The sequence below is a fragment of the Sebastes fasciatus genome, chromosome 3, assembly GCF_043250625.1.
Source record: "Sebastes fasciatus isolate fSebFas1 chromosome 3, fSebFas1.pri, whole genome shotgun sequence".
Classification (NCBI taxonomy): Eukaryota; Metazoa; Chordata; class Actinopteri; order Perciformes; family Sebastidae; genus Sebastes; species Sebastes fasciatus.
In genome coordinates, this window is record NC_133797.1 from 41,308,464 (window position 1) to 41,330,581 (window position 22,118).

Genomic DNA, 22,118 nt, shown 5'->3' on the forward strand with positions numbered 1-22,118 from the left:
ACAGCTGCTTTGTAAACAAAGTTTATTGTTCACATTGTGACCGTTGCCATGGTGATTGTGTTCAGGAGACGGTGTCTGATTCGGAGGTGGACGCAGGATTCAGAGGCCTCTTCACCAAACTCGCCGGAGCTGTAAGTATTACATCACTTCCTGTGTGCTGGGGACCAATCAGAGCAGAGTCCTCTGGTTGATCCGGTGGTCCTGGTGTGTTTCAGGACATGGAGATCTCTGCGGTGGAGCTGAAGACCATCCTGAACAAGATCGTCTCCAAACGTGAGTCGAGCAGAAGCTTCAGATCTGATCGCCTGATCACCTGATCGCCTGATCGCCTGATCGCCTGATCACCAGATCACCTGATCACCATCAGCTTTAACTTCCTGTCTCTTGTTCACAGGAACTGACATCAAGACTGACGGCTTCAGTATGGACACCTCCAGGATCATGGTGAACCTGATGGACGTATCCTTTAAAGCCATGTTGTTATTATCAGACGTTAGCAGCTGCTAACGCTAGCTAGTGAGCTACAGTGTGACATCACAGAGCACGTTAGTACAGTGTGACATCACAGAGCACGTTAGTACAGTGTGACATCACAGCTCCTCCAGCAGCGATGGATCTTTAACTGTTGAGCAGGACAGCGGTAACGGGAAGCTCGGCCTCGGAGAGTTCGCCACTCTGTGGAAGAAGGTGCAGAGATATCTGGTAAGACCTTTGTGACCTTTGACCTTTTAAGCAGAGGTGGATAGTAACGAGTCACATGTACTCTTTTCAGTAAATACTTTTGTACTCTTTCTCAAGAAGTTATTTTGACAAGTACTTATCTATAGTAGTGTTTCTGCAGAGTAACCGTAGAGTTTATACGTGATGATGAGCAGCAGCTGTGTGTTTTTCATTCAGTCCATCTATAAGAAAAACGACTCGGATAACTCGGGGACGATGAGCACGCCTGAGATGAGAGTCGCCTTCAAAGACGCAGGTCAGCTTCTACTACTACTACTTCTACTTCTACTACTACTACTACTACTTGTACTACTACTTCTACTTCTACTACTACTACTACTACTTCTACTACTACTTCTACTTCTACTTCTACTTCTACTACTTCTACTTCTACTACTACTTGTACTACTACTTCTACTTCTACTACTACTTGTACTACTACTACTACTTCTACTACTACTTATACTTCTACTTCTACTTCTACTACTTATACTTCTACTACTTCTACTTCTACTTCTTCTACAGACTGCTGAGTGATGAAGTTCCCAGATCATCCATTGGTTCCATAGATCAGGCGTAGTAGTGTTTCCTTTAGTAGTTACCGCCGTTTGACCACTACGTAAAGTTGTCTTCACAGCCCGGCGCTCTACCTCGAGGCTTGCTGCTCACTAACACGTGAAGAAGAGCTTCTTCTTCTTCTTCCTGTTTATCTCCTGTATTCTGTCTAAACTAATGTTGTGTTTGTATTCTGTGTCTCTGCTGCTGTCTGGACTCTCAACACTTTACTGTCAGTACGCTGATGGTGGAGGTACGTTATGTCCTGCTGGACCAGCTGTGTTAGCTTCGTTAACAGTGTTAGTTGTGTCACACTGCAGATACACTTCCGAGGTCATAAATGCTAGCTGCTAACCAAAGCTAACAGTGAGTTTATTAATAAAGTCATACTTTATTTGTGTTTGAATAGAAACACAAAGACTAGACTTAGCGTTAGCTTCTTAATGTGGCTACTGTAGCGTTAGCATGATGGTGATGGTGTTCTCTGCTCCTCCAGGTTTCACCCTCAACAACACCATCTACCAGCTGCTGGTGGCTCGATACTCCGACCCCGACATGACCATCGACTTCGACAACTTCGTGGGCTGTCTGATGAGGCTGGAGATGATGTTCAGTGAGTCTCACGGGTCAAAGCTTTCTTTCTGAAGGACTGAACGTTGAAGGGAAAGCTCCACCGTTCAGTTTCCTCACAGTTTGATTCATCTGAACAAACATGTTGCTGTGATTAAAAAGTCACTATGACTACGACTCCCAGGGTGCATTTGGTTAAGAAACATCCAATCACAGAGCTCCACATTCTGAAGACGACGTGTTTTGGAAACTGAAAACAATCTGCAGCTTAAATGAGTTCACATTTAAAGGGACTGTTTGTAAGAATCAGAAATGTCTTGTTAACAGCTTCACCTGTGTCTGTTAAGTCAACTAAAGTCAGCGTCCTGTTGCTGGCGCTTGTGCTCGCTCTACATAGACATGAAGGAGCATCGCTCAACACAGTGAGGAGACACACGTCAGCTAAAAGCACAATATCACTCTATATTTCAGCTGCTTGGCAGTAATGTTAGCTGACCAGACCAAGGTCTCTAGTGTTGGCTTTTCCCGCCTCAGCCTCCCGACCGCGGCCGGAGGGAACGGGGGAGACGCCGGAGTTTTGGTAGGAGACGATAACGTTTCTCACAAGACACGGGAAACCTCTGTTGGTCTGGAGGAGCTGCAGCAGTTATTTCTGCACAAACGTCCACTGTACATTCACTAGATATTCTCAGAGCTAAACTAACTCTTCTGCAGTGTGGAGTGAGCAGCATGCACGTGAGAGGTGGAGAGAGAGAGAGAGAGAGAGAGAGAGAGAGAGAAGGAGCGCGGTGTGTGAGTGAAGGCAGGTAGAGGAGCAGAGTACAGCAGAGACTCCGGTCCTGGAGACCAAAGCTACGGTCTCCTCCGCGTCCTCCGACCGCGGCCAACACTGTTTAACAGACGGGCTTCACTAGATACAACCAAGAGGTTTTGGTGCTTCACTGGAGTTTGTGTTGGAGTCTGAGTCTGAACAGCATAGCCACATGCGAGCGCGCATATGCAGCATATGCGAGAGCGCATGGGACACCGACCGGGTGATTTATACGTGTAAGAAGTTACAAACAGTCCCGTTAAATGTTGGGTCAATTGTGGGTGAATTCAGTAACCGTGACAACTGCACCGACGAAGCATTTTGAATTCACCACCGCTCTGATTCACACCTCTGACTGGCCTCGTCTCCACGGCAACGGCAGCAGAGGCTCATGGGTATTGTAGCATTTAGACCTGACAAACAAAACCTGATAAGTCAGAAACAAAGTGTCTTATTTTAAAAGATAACGTAGCTAATGTAGCTAACGAGCTAACGAACACAGCTGCTAACTACGTGTGATTCTTCCTCCTCAGAGATCTTCAAGAAGCTCGACGCCAACGAGAGCGGCTCCATCGAGCTCGACTTCACCCAGGTGAGAACTGAACAGTCTGTTAAACACATTCAGGTGTCTGAAGAACCAGAACCAGGCCACCACCAGAATACACCTACACACAGTGTTGACCTGGTTTCTCTGTCTTCCTCCTGCAGTGGTTGAACTTCGCCATGATCTGAGCCGTCGCTCCGTGTTCGCCCGGAGCTTCAGTGTTACTGCAGAACGCCATATTCCTGTTTACAGCTGCAGCTTCTCTTCCTGTCACTAATGTTTCATAATCGTACACTGACCGAGTCCATGTAGAGTCAATAAAGTTATCCACCAACCTGTAACAGGCTCACTGTGTTCTGTCAAACCAGACTGATCAGAAACATGAACATCAGATCAGAACAGAAACTGCAGCCAGCCACCAGGGGGCGATCCAGATGTTCTCGCTTCACTTTTGTTCACGTTTCACGTTTCTTCCAGTGTTCACTCGCGTTATCGCAGTGAAAAACTACGAATCCTGCTATAGCGAAGGCATGACCCGCCCTACTCTGCCTCTGATTGGCTAGTCCTGTTAGCGTAGAGTTAGCTTCTAGGTCCAGTTAGTAGGAATTAGTGATCAAAACCTGAATAGCATAAAATGAGCTAGCCACAGACAGCTAACATATTGTTGGTTACGGGAGCTAACTTACTAGCTATAAACACCAAATATTAAATAATAAATGCTTTTGCGGCTACCTGGTTCCTCCCTCTGTGCTCAGCTGCTAACATGTGCTGCACCTACACACTGTTATAATCAGTCAACCTCACTATTCAGTTTTTGTTTTCATAAGCAGCAGTTTTCTCTTTTATTATTGTGTCATATTCATATTACACACAGTTGGTGACTTATTATTATTATTACCATATTTACACATTTTGTCGGCCAGTACACCAGTTTCACAGTGGACGTTGTACATCTCATAGTTTAATTTTATAATTTAAAGGTCCCATATTGTAAAAAGTGAGATCTTCATGTCTTTTACATTATAAAGCAGGTTTAAGTGCTATATGAATAATCAAAACGCTCAATATACGGGGAAATACACACAGCCCGTATTCAGAAATTGTGCGTTTGAAACAAGCCGTGTCCATGTAGGAGCCAAAAAATGATGCTGACATATACTGAGGTTATGGTGTAATTCACCTTTAGGAACACTAGGTGGCACTGTGTTAATTGACTGACCCAGCCACGGGTATATAGGTAAGGAGGTGTGTTGTTGGCGTCAGGGTTTAGCCCGGAAGGGCAAAGGGTATTTGCTGAATTGTCTGCCGTTTTGTGTTGTGTTGTTTGCTCGTTGTCATGGAAACCGGACATTCTTCTTTACTACAATATAACGAATAAATGGACTATTCTTACGAAACCAACAAGCGGTCTGAGGATCAGTTTTGTTCAGCACAACAGACAACTAAAGGTACCATCAACAGCGAAAAGCGCGTCAGTCCAGGGCTAATCACCTCAGTAGCTAAAGTAGTAGACTTAGCTCCTACAGTCCATTTGTGATGTCACAAATATACAATATTTAGACCATTACACGGTTTTAAACGCAAACATTTTAAATGTGTCCCAGTTTATTTCCTGTTGCAGTGTATGTAAATAACATCAGCTGACAGGAAGTAAACATGGAACCAAACTGTTGCCTAGCAACGCAATTCCATTGAAATGCACTAAAACGGAGCGTTTCAGACGGTGGGTAAATACAGGTATATTCAGGCAGACAGTAGGAGGAAAATAAAGTTTTTTTTTAACATTGCAGCATGTAAACATGTTCTAGTAGAAACACAAAATATAAGTATGAACCTGAAAATGAGCACGATATGGTACCTTTAAATTAATATTGAATGATTTTAATGAGAGGGTGCAGTACCGCCTGTGACCACAGTGTTCCGTTAGGATCCAGAGGGGCGCTGTTTCACTCACAACAGCAAACAAAGACATGAACATTAATATTAAAATGAGTTATTTTTATTTTTGGATTGTTGAAGAGGAAATAAAACAGCTTATTATTTGTTTGCTGATATGTATTTTTATATTATTGTTCAGATTATAATAATTATAAACGGAACAAACATCATCACTGCTGCGGATGTTGATAAGAATGTAGCTCCGCCCCTTCCGCCGGGCGGGGCTGGTCCTGCAGCAGAGCATCCTCCTCAGAGTCAGAGTCAGCATCAGCATCAGCATCACAACACACTGCTGCTCACAGCACTGCTGCTGCTGCTGCACACAGAACAACTACTGCTCACAGTACTGAGGACCGACCGACACACTGGTGAGTGTTTGTGCTTGTTTGACTGGTGGAAGCTGCTGTCTGTGATGGGTGAACTGGTCTGTGATGGGTGAACTGGTCTCTGTCATTGATACTCTGATCAGCTGTTTTCACTGATTCAGCAGAAACTGTTTATCATCTGAAACTGTATCATTATTATTATTTATTATTATCAGTCAAATATAAAAACAGACAAATGTTCATCAGGATTTTTTTTTTGCAAAAAGATTATTTACAGACATAAATAATACAGTAAAGATCTGTAAAGGAACATTAGATAAGACATAAATAAGAAGTTTTCTGGAATGTGATGTAATCTGGTACTTTAATATAATATATTCTATTTTATTACTTCATTATATTATTATAGTCAAATATGAATTCAAGGAATTGTCCATAAATTCAACTTTATTTCAGACACATAGGTCCATAAAAAAACACTCAAATCAAATCAATACAATAGAATAACAACAACAGAGATGTGATCAGTTCATCCGTCATCATCTCACTTTAAGGTTCCAACCAACAAGATTTACTGACGAACTTCATGTTGGACTTTAGTGAAGCTTCTGACGAATGTGCCAGAAATACAGTATACCTGCTGGAGCTGGAATCTAACCAGTCAGTGCTCACATCCCAGTCTGGTACCAGTCTGGTACCGGCGTGGTGTTTTGGTAGTGCTCCAGAGGACACTCAGAGCTTTCAGAGTGCTGAGTCAGCTGCTCTCAGACTGGACAGAGCTCATTATTGTCAGTATCGACTGAGCTGCACATTCTCCTGATTCAGTCTGTCGGGCTCATTCACCAGAACCCGACTGACACCAGATGAATGTTTCATCAGAACAGCTGCAGTAATGGACGACTAGTTCTCTGTGCTGCTGAGTGCTTTATAAGGAAGCTGCTGAGGACCAGATCCAGAAGCATGTTGCTGGTTTAGTGACGTATTGTTGTAACTCTGACTGGTCACCAGTAGCCAATCAACTAACCAGTAACTAACAAGTATCCAATCAACTGACCAGTAACTAATCAACTAACCAGTATCAAATCAACTCAGCAGCATCCAATCAACTAACCAGTATCCAATCAATTAACCAGTATCCAATCAACTAACCAGCATTCAATCAACTAACCAGCATTCAATCAACTAACCAGTAACTAACAAGTATCCAATCAACTGACCAGTAACTAATCAACTTACCAGTATCCAATCAACTAACCAGTATCCAATCAACTAACCAGTATAAAATCAATTAACCAGTATCCAATCAACTAACCAGTATACAATCAATTAACCAGTATCCAATCAACTAACCAGTATCCAATCAATTAACCAGACTTGTGTTTCCTTCTTGTGTTTCAGCTTCCTACGAGCCCATTGGACGGAGATCAGGTACAAACGTCTGCACGTTAATTATTGATCTCTCTGATCTGCTAGCAGCTCTGTGAGCTAAATGCTAACATGCTCACAATGACAATGCTAACATGCTGATGTTGAGCAGGTATAATGTTTACCATGTGTTAGCATGCTAACATTAGCTAATGATCAGTAACCACAGAGTCCAGCTGAGGCTGATGAATGGCTTTAGTTCTGTTTGGTCATTATTGAATACTTGATTCTGATTGGTCAATCACGGTGTTCTACAGTCTGTTCTTTCCTTATGACAGACCGTTGCTATGTATAACAGACCGTTGCTACGTATAACAGACCGTTGCTACGTATAACAGACCGCTGCTATGTATAACAGACCGTTGCTATTGGCGCAGTTCTGATGTCGGACTCTGGCGAACCGTTTTGTGTTAAATTATTGATTTCTTCAGTAAGTAGCCGTGTAATAAGCGGGATAATGTACAGCTAGCGGGTCATTATTGTGAAATAAACCCCTTCAGGGTGCCGCGTGGCCCTGTTGGTGTTTATTTCACAATAATGAAGCACATTTCATCACCATCCATCCCATAATAGTCGAGATCCTTGAGTCTAATGTGTTGTGGGTCAGGATGTTTGGAGGCGTGTCTGGGCGGATCCAGAAGGATCGGCAGAGGGCTGGAGGTCTGGGCTCGGTCCAACAGGCCGTACGCCACCTGAACCAGGACTTCGAGGCCCTGAAGGAGGACTGTCTGCAGAACGGATCTCTGTTCGAGGACCCAATATTCCCCGCAGAACCAGCCTCACTGGGCTTCAAGGAACTCGCACCATTCACCGCCAAAACCAGAGGGGTGGAGTGGAAGAGACCGACGGTAAGAACCCAAACTCAGCTCCGTGATCCTCCATCACAGGAAACACTCACACACTCAGTGTTGTCAGTGTGAGGCCTGTGATTGGCTGAACCAAATGCTGCTTTCTGTCTGGTCCTCAGCTGTTTGTGGCTCAGACAGTTTGTCACTGTCACTCCTCCTCCTGTCTTCAATCAGGTCCTCAGGGCAGTGTGTGTGTGTGTGTGTGTGTGTGTGTGTGTGTGTGTGTGTGTGTGTGTGTGTGTGTGTGTGTGAGACAATAACAGTGAACATGTGATGTAACACAGACGGTCGTCTCTGATTGGCTGTTTCAGGAGCTGGCAGAGAACCCCCAGTTCATCGTGGGCGGAGCCACCAGGACGGACATCTGTCAGGGGGCGTTGGGTGAGTCCGCTGGTCATGTGACCTCAGTGACCTCGCACACAGTTTGTCATCCCTGACGACGGTTGCTAGGTGACCAGCTGACTGTATGAATCAGAGAGTAAACAGAGAGTTCAACAGACACTGATGGAGACACAGTAAATAAAAATCTAACTATTCAAAACATATATATATACTGTATAACCGGCATACACACACACACCGTATATATACAGTATATATATATATATATATATGTATACAGTATATGTATACTGAAAGGTCTTACGAGGAGCACCTGAAGGCAGCACTCAGCCCATCAGGTCTGACCTTGTATTGATCAGTTTATTGATCAGTGAATGGGTGGAAACTACATTAGCCGGAAACATTAGCAGCTTAATGTGAAAGTAGCTAATGTTGTTGTTGATGGTAGCGTTTAGCTTAGCATTAGCACGTCCCCACAGACCATCAGAGTGTCTGTTCAGGATAATGGAGTCGGCTGATGTTCAGTTAACAAGCTGCTTCCTGTAAACATGTCAGAACATCCTGTCCTCCAATCAGACGCATGATCGTCATCACCTGACCAGTTCTATACTTTACACTGTTTAAATGTCAGTTGAATTATCAGATCTGAAAGTAGTTGAACTGTCAGTTGAGGAATAAACTCAGTTGAAAGCAGATGATGTGTCAGCTAAAGTTTAAGCATCAAAGCACTTGAACTGTATTTGAGATGCTGGATGATTTGTAACTACTGAAAGCAGTTGTTGGTCAGTTGAAGAGTAAGAAATGAATGCAGATGAAATGTAACAGGTGAAAGCAGACTCAGTTTCTGAAGGTAGTTGAAGTGGGTCTGTATTAACTCTGGTTCTGAAGGTAGTTGAAGTGGGTCTGTATTAACTCTGGTTCTGAAGGTAGTTGAAGTGGGTCTGTATTAACTCTGGTTCTGAAGGTAGTTGAAGTGGGTCTGTATTAACTCTGGTTCTGAAGGTAGTTGAAGTGGGTCTGTATTAACTCTGGTTCTGAAGGTAGTTGAAGTGGGTCTGTATTAACTCTGGTTCTGAAGGTAATTGAAGTGGGTCTGTATTAACTCTGGTTCTGAAGGTAATTGAAGTGGTTCTGTATTAACTCTAGTTCTGAAGGTAGTTGGAGTGGGTCTGTATTAACTCTGGTTCTGAAGGTAGTTGAAGTGGGTCTGTATTAACTCTGGTTCTGAAGGTAATTGAAGTGGTTCTGTATTAACTCTGGTTTGTTTTCCAGGAGACTGCTGGCTGCTCGCTGCTATCGGCTCTCTGACTCTGAACGAACGGCTGCTGCATCGCGTCGTTCCTCATGGTCAGAATTTCAACCACGGATACGCCGGCATCTTCCACTTCCAGGTGAGACTCCACCTGTTCAGAGGCCACACCCACTCACCTGTTATATGATGCATTCAAGTGGAACTCAGGAGTTTGTGTTTTTGTCATAAAAACAACACGTCCTTTAAAGACATTAGAATTACAATATCTGTCTTAAAACACAACACATTTTATATTTTTAGTGTATGAAGACTGACAACCGTGAACCACTATATAATATAATGTTGTGTTCCTCTTTATATGTATTACATGGTCCGGTCTGATCTGGTCTGATCTGATCTGGTCTGATCTGATCTGATCTGATCTGATCTGGTCCAATCCGATCTGGTCTGGTCTGGTCTGTAGTTCTGGCAGTTTGGCGAGTGGGTGGACGTGGTGATCGACGACCGTCTGCCGGTCAAAGATGGAGAGCTGATGTTCGTCCACTCGGCGGAGGGCAGCGAGTTCTGGAGCGCCCTGCTGGAGAAGGCCTACGCCAAGTAAGAGAACCACCCAGCGACCCGCTGAGGAAACATTTCAAACTGAACTCTGACCTTTGTTTCTTCTTAAACTTCAAACTGTCCAATAACGTAAAACCAAAAACTTTTATATATATATATATATATATATATATATATACTGTATACGTCATCAGACAAACAATGAATCGGAATATTATGTTTCTTAAAAATGGAGCCCACGGGTTGTGTTGATTGTGTGTTGATTGTGTGTTGATTGTGTTTGTTGTGTTTGTTTGGTTGATTGTGTTGATTGTGTGTTGATTGTGTGTTGATTGTGTTGTGTGTCCTGAGGTTGAACGGGTCCTACGAGGCGTTGTCTGGCGGCAGCACCACTGAAGGATTCGAGGACTTCACCGGCGGTGTGTCGGAGCAGTACGAGCTGGCGAAGGCTCCCAGAGATCTTCATCGTATCATCAGTAAAGCTCTGCAGAGAGGATCTCTGCTGGGCTGCTCCATCGACGTCAGTCTCTCTCTCTCTCTCAGCACTTCACTTCCTGTCTCTGAGTTGTTTAGTCGGTCTGACTGGACCCACTCTTATTTTAAAAGTTTTTATTGAATTTATTGCATTAGAGCTCATTAATCGACATATCAGCAATACGCATCAATGCAAACATGCCGGAATTATCACGACAGCTAAACTTCATCCGTAGTCTGAAGACCGGTAAGGGAAGGAGGAGGAAGCAGATATGATGACGGAGTATTTTAGTTAGAGTTTTGTTTTAAAGGTGAAGTAGAGGTCACAGTCCCTGATATCTGCTGCTAGTTTATTCCAGGAATGTGAAACTCTAACGGACAAAATTTAGCGTAACTTCGTAGCGTTATTTAACCTCCTTCATGAGCCACTACACCTCTGAGACTCGAATAGCATTAACGTGTTATTATCACGTTAACGTTGACAGCCCTGTTAAATACAAATGATAAAATAAAGGTTCTCCAGGTTCTCCAGGTTCTCCAGGTTCTCCAGTGCCCTACATTAGAGTTCTCCAGGAGGTGTGAACGAGGCCTGAGAATGTGTCGGTCTGTAACTAGTAGTTAACGTCTCCGTCTCTCCTCCTCAGATCACCAGCGCTTTGGACATGGAGGCGGTGACCTTCAAGAAGCTGGTGAAAGGTCACGCCTACTCTGTGACCGCCCTCAAGCAGGTGAGCTCACCTTCATCAACCTCAGGATCTGGTCTCTGTAGGGACTCCGGAGGTCTGTCTCAGGATCCGGTCTCTGTAGGGACTCCGGAGGTCTGTCTCAGGATCCGGTCTCTGTAGGGACTCTGGAGGTCTGCCTCAGGATCCAGTCTCTGTAGGGACTCTGGAGGTCTGTCTCAGGATCCAGTCTCTGTCTCTGTCTACTCTGCAGGTGGAGCACCGCGGTCGACAGGAGCGTCTGATCCGGATCAGGAACCCCTGGGGTCAGGTGGAGTGGACCGGAGCCTGGAGCGACAAGTCAGTGCTTCACTTTCACTATATATATATATATATATACAGTATGTAAATATGTGTTTGTTAATGTTGGTGTGTGTTTCAGCTCGTCAGAGTGGACCTCCATCGACTCGGCAGAGAAAGACGAGCTGCTCTGTAAGATGGAGGACGGAGAGTTCTGGTAGGTCATAAAATGACCTGTGGTGACCTCTAGGATAATCACAGCCTTATGAAACTTAAAAGCCACAAACTAGAGACCTAGAGCATTCAGAGGATGTATGGATCAGACTAGAGACCTAGAGCATTCAGAGGATGGATGGATCAGACTAGAGACCTAGAGCATTCAGAGGATGTATGGATCAGACTAGAGACCTAGAGCATTCAGAGGATGGATGGATCAGACTAGAGACCTAGAGCATTCAGAGGATGGATGGATCAGACTAGAGACCTAGAGCATTCAGAGGATGGATGGATCAGACTAGAGACCTAGAGCATTCAGAGGATGGATAGATCAAACTAGAGACCTAGAGCATTCAGAGGATGTATGGATCAGACTAGAGACCTAGAGCATTCAGAGGATGTATGGATCAGACTAGAGACCTAGAGCATTCAGAGGATGGATGGATCAGACTAGAGACCTAGAGCATTCAGAGGATGGATGGATCAGACTAGAGATCTAGAGCATTCAGAGGATGGATAGATCAAACTAGAGACCTACAGCATTCATAGGATGTATGGATCAGACTAGAGACCTAGAGCATTTAGAGGATGGATGGATCAGACTAGAGACCTAGAGCATTCAGAGGATGGATGGCTTTCCTAGCTACATCTTTCTCGCCATCCAATCGCCGAAAAATTTAATTTCTTGCAGCAATCTTAAAATGTCAAAAGTTTTTGATCCCAAATCACAGCATGTCTTTTTCTATGGTGTTCCTCGAGGTCTTGGAGTCTTAATGTGGTATTCTGGAGGGATTATTGATCATTTTTATCAATTCTTGAGTGGTAAAAAATGGTTAGATTTAGCACCATCCACTGTTGACCTGCTATCTCCCCCTAAAGAAGGCTAGAACGGCTCTATTGTGGGTCTCAGAAGGTCAAAGGGTGAAGACAGTAAAATGTTTCTCCGTCTGTTTGTCTGTCTGTCTGTCTGTCTGTCTGTCTGTCTGTCTGTCTGTCTGTCTGTCTGTCTCTCTGTCTGTCTCTCTCTCTGTCTGTCTCTCAGGATGTCCTTCCAGGAGTTCCTGCGTCAGTTCTCCCGTCTAGAGATCTGTAACCTGACCCCGGACGCTCTCAGTCAGGACTCCACCAGTTTTTGGACCACGACGATGTTTGAGGGCGGCTGGAGAAGAGGAAGCACCGCCGGAGGCTGCAGGAACCATCCCAGTAAGAACCCTTAATATTATACTAACCCTTATTATTATATTAACCCATAATATTATATTAACCCTTATTATTATACTAACCCTTAATATTATATTAACCCTTAATATTGTATTAACCCTTATTATTATACTAACCCTTATTATTATATTAACCCTTAATATTGTATTAACCCTTATTATTATACTAACCCTTATTATTATATTAACCCTTAATATTGTATTAACCCTTATTATTATACTAACCCTTAATATTATATTAACCCTTATTATTATATTAACCCTTAATATTGTATTAACCCTTAATATTATACTAACCCTTATTATTATATTAACCCTTAATATTATACTAACCCTTAATATTATACTAACCCTTATTATTATACTAACCCTTAATATTGTATTAACCCTTAATATTATACTAACCCTTATTATTATATTAACCCTTAATATTATACTAACCCTTATTATTATACTAACCCTTAATATTGTATTAACCCTTAATATTATACTAACCCTTATTATTATATTAACCCTTAATATTGTATTAACCCTTAATATTATACTAACCCTTATTATTATATTAACCCTTAATATTATACTAACCCTTATTATTATATTAACCCTTAATATTATACTAACCCTTATTATTATACTAACCCTTAATATTATACTAACCCTTAATATTATATTAACCCTTATTATTATACTAACCCTTAATATTATATTAACCCTTATTATTATACTAACCCTTAATATAATATTAACCCTTAATAAAGCCTGAATGTCCCTTTAAACAGGAGAGGCAGTGTACTGCTGCTGCACCGTTCACACACCTACAGACACCGTTTAAATAGAGTTCAGTATGTTTATATCAGACGGGACGTTTTGTCCTGCTCCTGAACCCAGTGGGGGTTTGATGAGGAAAAACTACATCTCCCATGATGCTTTGGCTGTCGCTGCCTCTCTGCAGACACGTTCTGGATCAACCCTCAGTATAAGATCTCCCTGCTGGAGGAGGACGACGACCCCGAGGACGACGAGGCGGCCTGCAGCTTGCTGGTGGCTCTGATGCAGAAAGACCGCCGCCGCTACCGCCGCCACGGCCAGGACGTGCACACCATCGGCTTCGCCATCTACGAGGTCAGAGGTCAAAGAGGTGTTACGTTCTGGTGTAGACACAGTGCAGTGATCATTTCTCTCACATCAATAGTACACAATCTCCATAGCAACCATCTAAATGGTAAATGGACTGCATTTCATACAGCGCCTTTCACACCTTTAATGTCAACATTCATACACACACCTTCATACACTACATGTCAACATTCACCCATTCACACACACATTCATACACTACTGTCAACATTCACCCATTCACACACACATTCATACACTACTGTCAACATTCACCCATTCACACACACATTCATACACTACTGTCAACATTCACCCATTCACACACACCTTCATACACTACATGTCAACATTCACCCATTCACACACACATTCATACACTACTGTCAACATTGACGGGGGGATCAAACCGCCGACCTTCTGATTGGTGGACGACCCGCTCTCCCTCTGAGCTCTAACAACCACCTACCAACGAATTTAGAATAATCGTTGACAGTCCTGATAACAACCACCTTAAACATACTACAAACTTCCTCAGACACCATAGCAACGACCTATCAACACCCTAGCAACCACCTAGCAACACCCTAGCAACCACCTAGCAACACCCTAGCAACCACCCATCAACACCCTAGCAACCATCTATCAACACCCTAGCAACCACCTAGCAACACCCTAGCAACCACCTGTCAACACCCTAGCAACCACCTATCAACACCCTAGCAACCATCTATCAACACCCCAGCAACCATCTATCAACACCCTAGTAACCATCTATCAACACCCTAGTAACCATCTATCAACACCCTAGCAACCTCCTATCAACAGCATAGCGACCACATATCAACACCCTAGTAACCACATATCAACACCCTAGCAACCACCTATCAACACCCTAGTAACCATCTATCAACACCCTGGCAACCACCTATCAACAGCATAGCGACCACATATCAACACTCTAGCAACCACCTATCAACACCCTAGCAACCACCCTGAACTCTTTTGCAACTGTTTAGTAACTACATCATAATGGCTATGCATCCAACATCTTAGCAACCAGCTGGTATTGCCATAGTAACCATGTAGCACCCCCGTGGCTAGCACGTTAGCATGTTATCAGAAATGATCGTTGTGTTTTGTGACTTTTCTTCTTTGTTCTTTTCTCTCCGTCACAGATCCCTGATGAGGTGAGTCAGTTCACAACTAATTCAACTTCATTTAACACTTAGCTTGATAAAAACTAACGCTGGCGTCCGTCCGTCTGTCCGGCAGTACCGAGGCAGTACGAGCGTCCACCTGAAGAAGGACTTCTTCCTGCGTCACTCATCCTGCGCTCGCTCAGAGACCTTCATCAACATGCGAGAGGTGAGCGCCAGGCTCCGCCTCCCGCCGGGCGAGTACCTGATCGTCCCGTCGACCTTCGAACCGTCGAAGGAGGCCGACTTCGTCCTGAGGGTGTTCACGGAGAAACAGGCCGAGACCGAGTGAGTCTGTCAGAACCAGAACCGCACAGATCTTTATTATTCTAGTTGTTATGAAATATTGAATATCTGTAACGTGTGTGTTTCTCTGCAGGGAGATGGACGACGACGTGGTGGCAAACTTTGAAGAAGAGGTAAAAAATTATTCCTTAATTATTTCTTTTATCACATTTTAACATAATATTTACTGTGTTTGTTCTCAGCTCAGAAAAGAAACGTGTTAGATGATGTCATGAATCATCAGCTCCTCTTTTAACACTTTATTTCAGACTTTTCTTCATTTTCTTCCAAACTAATTAATGAATTTGTTCATTAATCGGTCAGCCACACGGTCTGAACATGAAAACCATCAAACAAACATTGATAACTGAAGTCAGTGTTTTTGTTTATTCATATGAGGACGTCTTTGTATTCATATCTTTTATAATAGTGATAATCAAACAGATCCATGTTTTTATAAATTAATGAATCAGCTGTTTCCTGGATTTGCGCTGTGATGACCTTTGACCTCAGGAGCTTCCTGTCGTTCTTCTTCTGTGCAGGATGAGATCTCAGAGGGCGACGTCGATGATTCCTTCAGGTCGATGTTCGCTCAGCTGTCTGGAGACGTGAGTCCTGAATATATAATACAGAACATACATGAATACATGTTAGGGCTGTCAGATGATTACATATTTAATCGTGACTTTTATTCGTTCAAAATGAACCTTAAAGGGAGATTTGTCATGTATTTAATATTTTATTATATATTATTTGTATTTTATTTGTATTATTACTGTATATTATTACTGTATGTTATTACTGTATATTATTACTATATATTATTAGTATATATTATTACTATATATTATTACTGTATATTATTGCTATATATTATTACTGTATATTATTACTAAATATTATTACTATATATTATTATTGTATATTATCACTATATATTATTACTGTATATTATTACTATATATTATTACTGTATATTATTACTATATATTATTGCTATATATTATTACTGTATATTATTTCTGTATATTATTACTATATATTATTATTCTGTATTATTACTGTATATTATTGCTATATATTATTACTATATATTATTACTGTATATTATTACTATATATTATTACTATATATTATTACTGTATATTATTACTATATATTATTACTGTATATTATTACTATTTATTATTACTGTATATTATTACTATATATTATTGCTATATATTATTACTATATATTATTAGTGTATATTATTAGTGTATATTATTACTGTATATCATTGCTATATATTATTACTGTATATTGCTATATAACTGTATATTATTACTGTATATTATTACTATATATTATTACTGTATATTATTACTATTTATTATTACTGTATATTATTACTGTATATTATTACTATATATTATTGCTGTATATTATTACTGTATATTATCACTATATATTATTACTGTATATTATTGCTATATAACTATATTATTACTGTATATTATTACGATATATTATTACTATTTATTATTACTATATATTATTACTGTATATTATTGCTATATATTATTACTGGATATTATTACTATATATTATTGCTGTATATTATTACTGTATATTATTACTATATATTATTACTGTATATTATTACTGTATATTATTACTGTTTATTATTACTGTATATTATTGCTATATATTATTACTGTATATTATTACTATATATTATTGCTGTATATTATTACTGTATATTATTACTATATATTATTACTGTATATTATTACTATATATTATTGCTGTATATTATTACTGTATATTATTACTATATATTATTACTGTATATTATTACTATTTATTATTACTGTATATTATTACTGTATATTATTACTATATATTATTGCTGTATATTATTACTGTATATTATCACTATATATTATTACTGTATATTATTGCTATATAACTATATTATTACTGTATATTATTACGATATATTATTACTATTTATTATTACTATATATTATTACTGTATATTATTGCTATATATTATTACTGGATATTATTACTATATATTATTGCTGTATATTATTACTGTATATTATTACTATATATTATTACTGTATATTATTACTGTATATTATTACTGTTTATTATTACTGTATATTATTGCTATATATTATTACTGTATATTATTACTATATATTATTGCTGTATATTATTACTGTATATTATTACTATATATTATTACTGTATATTATTACTATATATTATTGCTGTATATTATTACTGTATATTATTACTATATATTATTACTGTATATTATTACTATATATTATTGCTGTATATTATTACTGTATATTATTACTATATATTATTGCTATATATTATTACTGTATATTAAACTGCTGTCTGTAATGAAGTTCATTCCTTCCTCCTCGCTGCTGTGTTTCCATCATATACGACATTATATCAGAATGTTTTCTCTCATCAGGACATGGAGATCTCAGTACGAGAGCTCAGGACCATCCTGAACCGGGTCGTGTCCAAACGTAAGTTCTGTTGCCGGTGCTGAACTTAAAGTGAGCTCATCATGGACTTCAAATATGAATCAGAACAACACAGAGAGGAAACGGTGAACGGAACATAAACACAACAGGTCCCCTTTAACATGACTTCTTCTTCTTCTGTGGTTGTTTACAGACAGAGACCTGCAGACTGATGGTTTCAGTATGGAGTCCTGCAGAGGCATGGTCGGCCTCATGGACGTATCCTCAATCTGATGCAGGTTCTGTTGGTTCTGCTGCTGTCTGCTGGTTCTGTTGGTTCTGTTGGTTCCACTCTGTTTGATCAGTATATTTGAGGATATTTTAGTATGGATCCTCTGTTTTCCTGTTCATTTCTTGTTATGGCTGTTCATACAAACTCAACACTTCCTGTTATGCCTTTTAAATTAAAAGCTCTTCAGCGTTTCAGTGGAGAGAACCCCCCTCTCCCCCCCTTCATTTCCTAACAAGGCTTTTATTGGGAAACAGTTGCAGGAACATGTTGTATTAATTCCGTGCCTTGCTCGGTTCTCCTGCGGTACTTGACATGTAGATATGCCATCTTGTGGTACTTGTACATTACTACAGAACCCAGTTAGTCTGGGACAAGAACCCAGTTAGTCTGGGACAAGAACTCACAGAACCCAGTTAGTCTGGGAAAAGAACACACAGAACCCAGTTAGTCTGGGACAAGAACACACAGAACCCAGTTAGTCTGGGACAAGAACACACAGAACACAGTTAGTCTGGGAAAAGAACACACAGAACCCAGTTAGTCTGGGAAAAGAACACACAGAACCCAGTTAGTCTGGGAAAAGAACACACAGAACCCAGTTAGTCTGGGACAAGAACACACAGAACCCAGTTAGTCTGGGAAAAGAACCCACAGAACCCAGTGACTGAAACAGGACATTAATAACTAAGTGTTGAATAGTGTGATTATATTGTTGAATGTATTAGATTGAAGTGATAGAAATGTACAGTATATATATATATATATATCTATACATATATATATATACAGTATGTATATTATATGACGGTCAGGCACCAGGAGTTTATCCACCCGGCTTTTATTTGAGACAACACAGTAATTCTGCTTGTATCTGATCCAGCAGCTCTGGATCCATGAACTCACTGTTCTTCTGACTTTGTTTAGAGAACCGACATGTGAGTGAAACCTGCTGCTAGAACAAAGTATTTAGTGCTGTTTGCAGTGTAACTGTTTGTCCTGCTGTTCAGTCTTCTTCTTTGTTGAAATGAAAAGGTGTCGACCTTGACTCGACCTCAGAAAGACGGCAGCGCTCGACTCGGTCTGCTGGAGTTTCAGATTCTCTGGAACAAGATCAGGAAGTGGCTGGTAAGTTCTGCATCAGTTTCAGTGTGTTCAGAGGAGGAACGTTATAAATGTGTAAAATAAGAAGACAGTATGGAGGAGGGAGAATGGAGGAATTAGTATGGAGGAGTGAGTATGGAGAATGGAGAATGGAGTTTGGAGTATGGAGTATGGAGGAGTGAGTATGGAGGAGTGAGTATGGAGGAGGGAGTATGGAGTATGGAGAATGGAGTTTGGAGGACAGAGTATGGAGAATGGAGTATGGAGGAGTGAGTATGGAGTATGGAGAATGTAGTTTGGAGGACAGAGTATGGAGGAGGGAGTATGTAGGAGGGAGTATGGAGAATGGAGTATGGAGGAGTGAGTATGGAGAATGGAGTTTGGAGTATGGAGTATGGAGGAGTGAGTATGGAGTATGGAGGAGGGAGTATGGAGGAGGGAGAATGGAGGAGTGTTTTTCAGATCTGAATATTGTGACTCTGCAGGGAATCTTCAGAGAGTTTGATCTGGATAAATCCGGATGTATGAGCTCCTACGAGATGCGCCTGGCGCTGGAGAACGGCGGTGAGTCTTGTTGATCCTGATGTTCCAGCATCAATGACCCGTTTCACTGAGCTAACCTTTGACCTCCGGTGTCCTCAGGGTTCAAACTGAACAACAAGCTGTATCAGATGCTGGTCGCTCGATACGCCGACAACGAGATCATCGACTTCGACAACTTCACCTGCTGTCTGGTCAAACTGGAGGCCATGTTCAGTACGTTTCACTGTGTTACACATCATACAGGCTGTACTTCCTCTTCTCTTAACAGATCAAATATACAGAGGTGGAGAGTAACTAAGTACTTTTACTCCAGTACTTCACTTAAGTACAAGTTTGAGGTACTTGTACTTTACTTGAGTATTTCCATTTTCTGCTACTTTCTACTCCACTACATCTCAGAGGAAATATTGTACTTTTTAGTGCACTACATTTATTTAATAACTAGTAAAATATTTTTTAAAAAATAGGAAAATATCAGAAAAATATTAATAAAATATCAGAAAAATATTGATGAAAAGTCAGAAATATATTAGTAAAATATCAGAAAGATATAAGTAAAATATCAGAAAAATATTAGTAAAATATCAGAAGAATAATAGTAAAATGTCTGAAAAATATTGGTAAAATATAAGAAAAATATTAATAATATATCAGAAATATATTAGAAAAATGTCAGAAAAATATTAGTAAAATATCAGAAAAATATAAATAAAATATCAGAAAAATAATAGCACAATATAAGGAAAATATTAATAAAATATCAGAAATATAATAGAAAAATGTCAGAAAAATATAAATAAAATATCAGAAAAATAATAGCACAATATAAGGAAAATATTAATAAAATATCAGAAATGTAATAGAAAAATGTCAGAAAAATATAAGTAAAATATCCAAAAAATTATTAGTAAAATATCAGAAAAATGTTAGTAAAGTATCAGAAGAATTATAGTAGAATATCGAAAAAAAACATCCGTAAAATATCAGAAATATATAAGTAAACTATCAGAAACATATCAGTAAAATATCAGAATAATATTTGTAAAATATTAGAAAAATATTTGTAAAATATCCCAAAAGTATTCGTAAAAATCTAAAAGATATTCGTAAAATATCCAAAAAGTCATTAAAAGTAGTTTTACCTTTACCAGCTGCAACTTTAAAGCGATGAACACATTAATAAATCAATAATTATAATCGAATAACATAATATAGATTATTCTTTTACTTTTGGTACTTTAAATATATTTTATTGATAGTACTTGTAGTACTAACTGCTAGTACTTTTATTGCAGTAAAAGATCAGAGTACTTCGTCCAGACTCATGATGATGGTTTTTACAGCGTGACCCAAACGCAGCACGGAGCCTCTCATGTTGAAGTGATTCTTCTTCTGTGGTGTTTTTCCTCAGAGGCCTTCCATGAGCTGGACAGAGACGGGACAGGATGTGCACAGCTGAACATCATCGAGGTACGAAACAATAAACCAGCTTTAATAAAAACACCGATATCACACATTAACATGAAACATCCTCATATTTTAATATTTGAAGTTGAGTGAGTAGCGTCTGCCGGCTTCCTCTCATTCAGGACCACCTCAGGACTTTATTTGATGACTTTTAGAGTTTAATTTAGTTTTAGTTTTAGTTTAGTTTAGTGTAGTGTAGTGTGGTTTAATGTGTGTTTTTAGTCTCTGATGATGGTATGAGTGTGTCAGCTGCTGTGTGTGTGCCGTCTCTCCTCAGTGGCTCTATATGACCATGTGTGGCTGAAGGAGGAACACCACCAACCTGACTGCAACACTGCCGCTGTAATACTACAGTACTGCTGCAGTACTACGTCATCACTACAGTACTACAGTATCACAGTACTGACTCCTCTCCTGCTGCTTCATGTATCCACCGACAGCCTTCAGCCTGCTGCAGATAGGGGGCGCTGCAAACACTATGACCTCTGACCTCTGACCCCTGCATCTATCGATTTATTTATGAATTCCATCACACCTCCACCACTCCACCACACCATCACAACTCCACCACACCTCCATCCCACCTCCATCACACCGCCACCACACCTCCACACCTCCATCACACCTCCACCACACCTCCACACCGCTACCACACCTCCATCACACCTCCACCACACCTCCACACCTCCATCACACCATCACATCTCCATCACCCCTCCACCACACATCCTCCCAGTGGACTGTGGTGGCGTTCAGGTTCAGCTCGGTCAACATAACGCTAAATGTTTTCTCTTATTAAAGAACAGAAAGAAAACAGATCAGCTGACTCTGTCTTTATTTCTTTAGAACAGTTTTATCATGTTTTTTTTCCTCAATGACC

The 22,118-nt window shown here is 40.3% G+C and overlaps 2 protein-coding genes across 2 annotated transcripts in view; both read left to right on the forward strand.

Moving 5' to 3' along the window:
* LOC141765196 (calpain-2 catalytic subunit-like) overlaps positions 1-3,541 on the forward strand; it is a 16,229-nt gene extending 12,688 nt beyond the window's left edge. Inside the window, exons 14-21 of the mRNA XM_074631242.1 lie at positions 66-131; positions 216-273; positions 395-459; positions 634-702; positions 898-976; positions 1,772-1,888; positions 3,190-3,248; positions 3,365-3,541. Of these exons, the coding sequence (XP_074487343.1) occupies positions 66-131; positions 216-273; positions 395-459; positions 634-702; positions 898-976; positions 1,772-1,888; positions 3,190-3,248; positions 3,365-3,388 (537 nt within the window). The 3' untranslated portion in view covers positions 3,389-3,541. The remainder of the gene's footprint in view (positions 1-65; positions 132-215; positions 274-394; positions 460-633; positions 703-897; positions 977-1,771; positions 1,889-3,189; positions 3,249-3,364) is intronic.
* A 1,805-nt stretch (positions 3,542-5,346) lies between these two features.
* Positions 5,347-22,056, forward strand: LOC141765208 (calpain-1 catalytic subunit-like). Its single transcript, XM_074631260.1, has 23 exons — positions 5,347-5,506; positions 6,863-6,892; positions 7,497-7,737; positions 8,049-8,118; positions 9,352-9,470; positions 9,795-9,928; positions 10,241-10,409; positions 11,008-11,091; positions 11,300-11,385; positions 11,468-11,542; positions 12,584-12,744; positions 13,714-13,883; positions 15,056-15,067; positions 15,153-15,364; positions 15,456-15,495; positions 15,904-15,969; positions 17,841-17,898; positions 18,050-18,114; positions 19,184-19,252; positions 19,714-19,792; positions 19,871-19,984; positions 21,183-21,241; positions 21,516-22,056. The coding sequence occupies exons 3-23, from the start codon at positions 7,498-7,500 to the stop codon at positions 21,540-21,542; spliced, it is 2,109 nt and encodes a 702-aa protein (XP_074487361.1). The 5' UTR covers positions 5,347-5,506; positions 6,863-6,892; position 7,497; the 3' UTR covers positions 21,543-22,056.
* Positions 22,057-22,118: the final 62 nt, after the last annotated feature.

Bases quoted from the DNA above. Each gene is read 5' to 3' on its own strand.
- LOC141765208 (XM_074631260.1), top strand. From the start codon at position 7,498: ATGTTTGGAGGCGTGTCTGGGCGGATCCAGAAGGATCGGCAGAGGGCT. The intron at 9,471-9,794 runs GTGAGACTCCAC...TCTGGTCTGTAG, and splicing joins CCGGCATCTTCCACTTCCAG to TTCTGGCAGTTTGGCGAGTG. The intron at 21,242-21,515 runs GTACGAAACAAT...GTCTCTCCTCAG, and splicing joins CACAGCTGAACATCATCGAG to TGGCTCTATATGACCATGTG.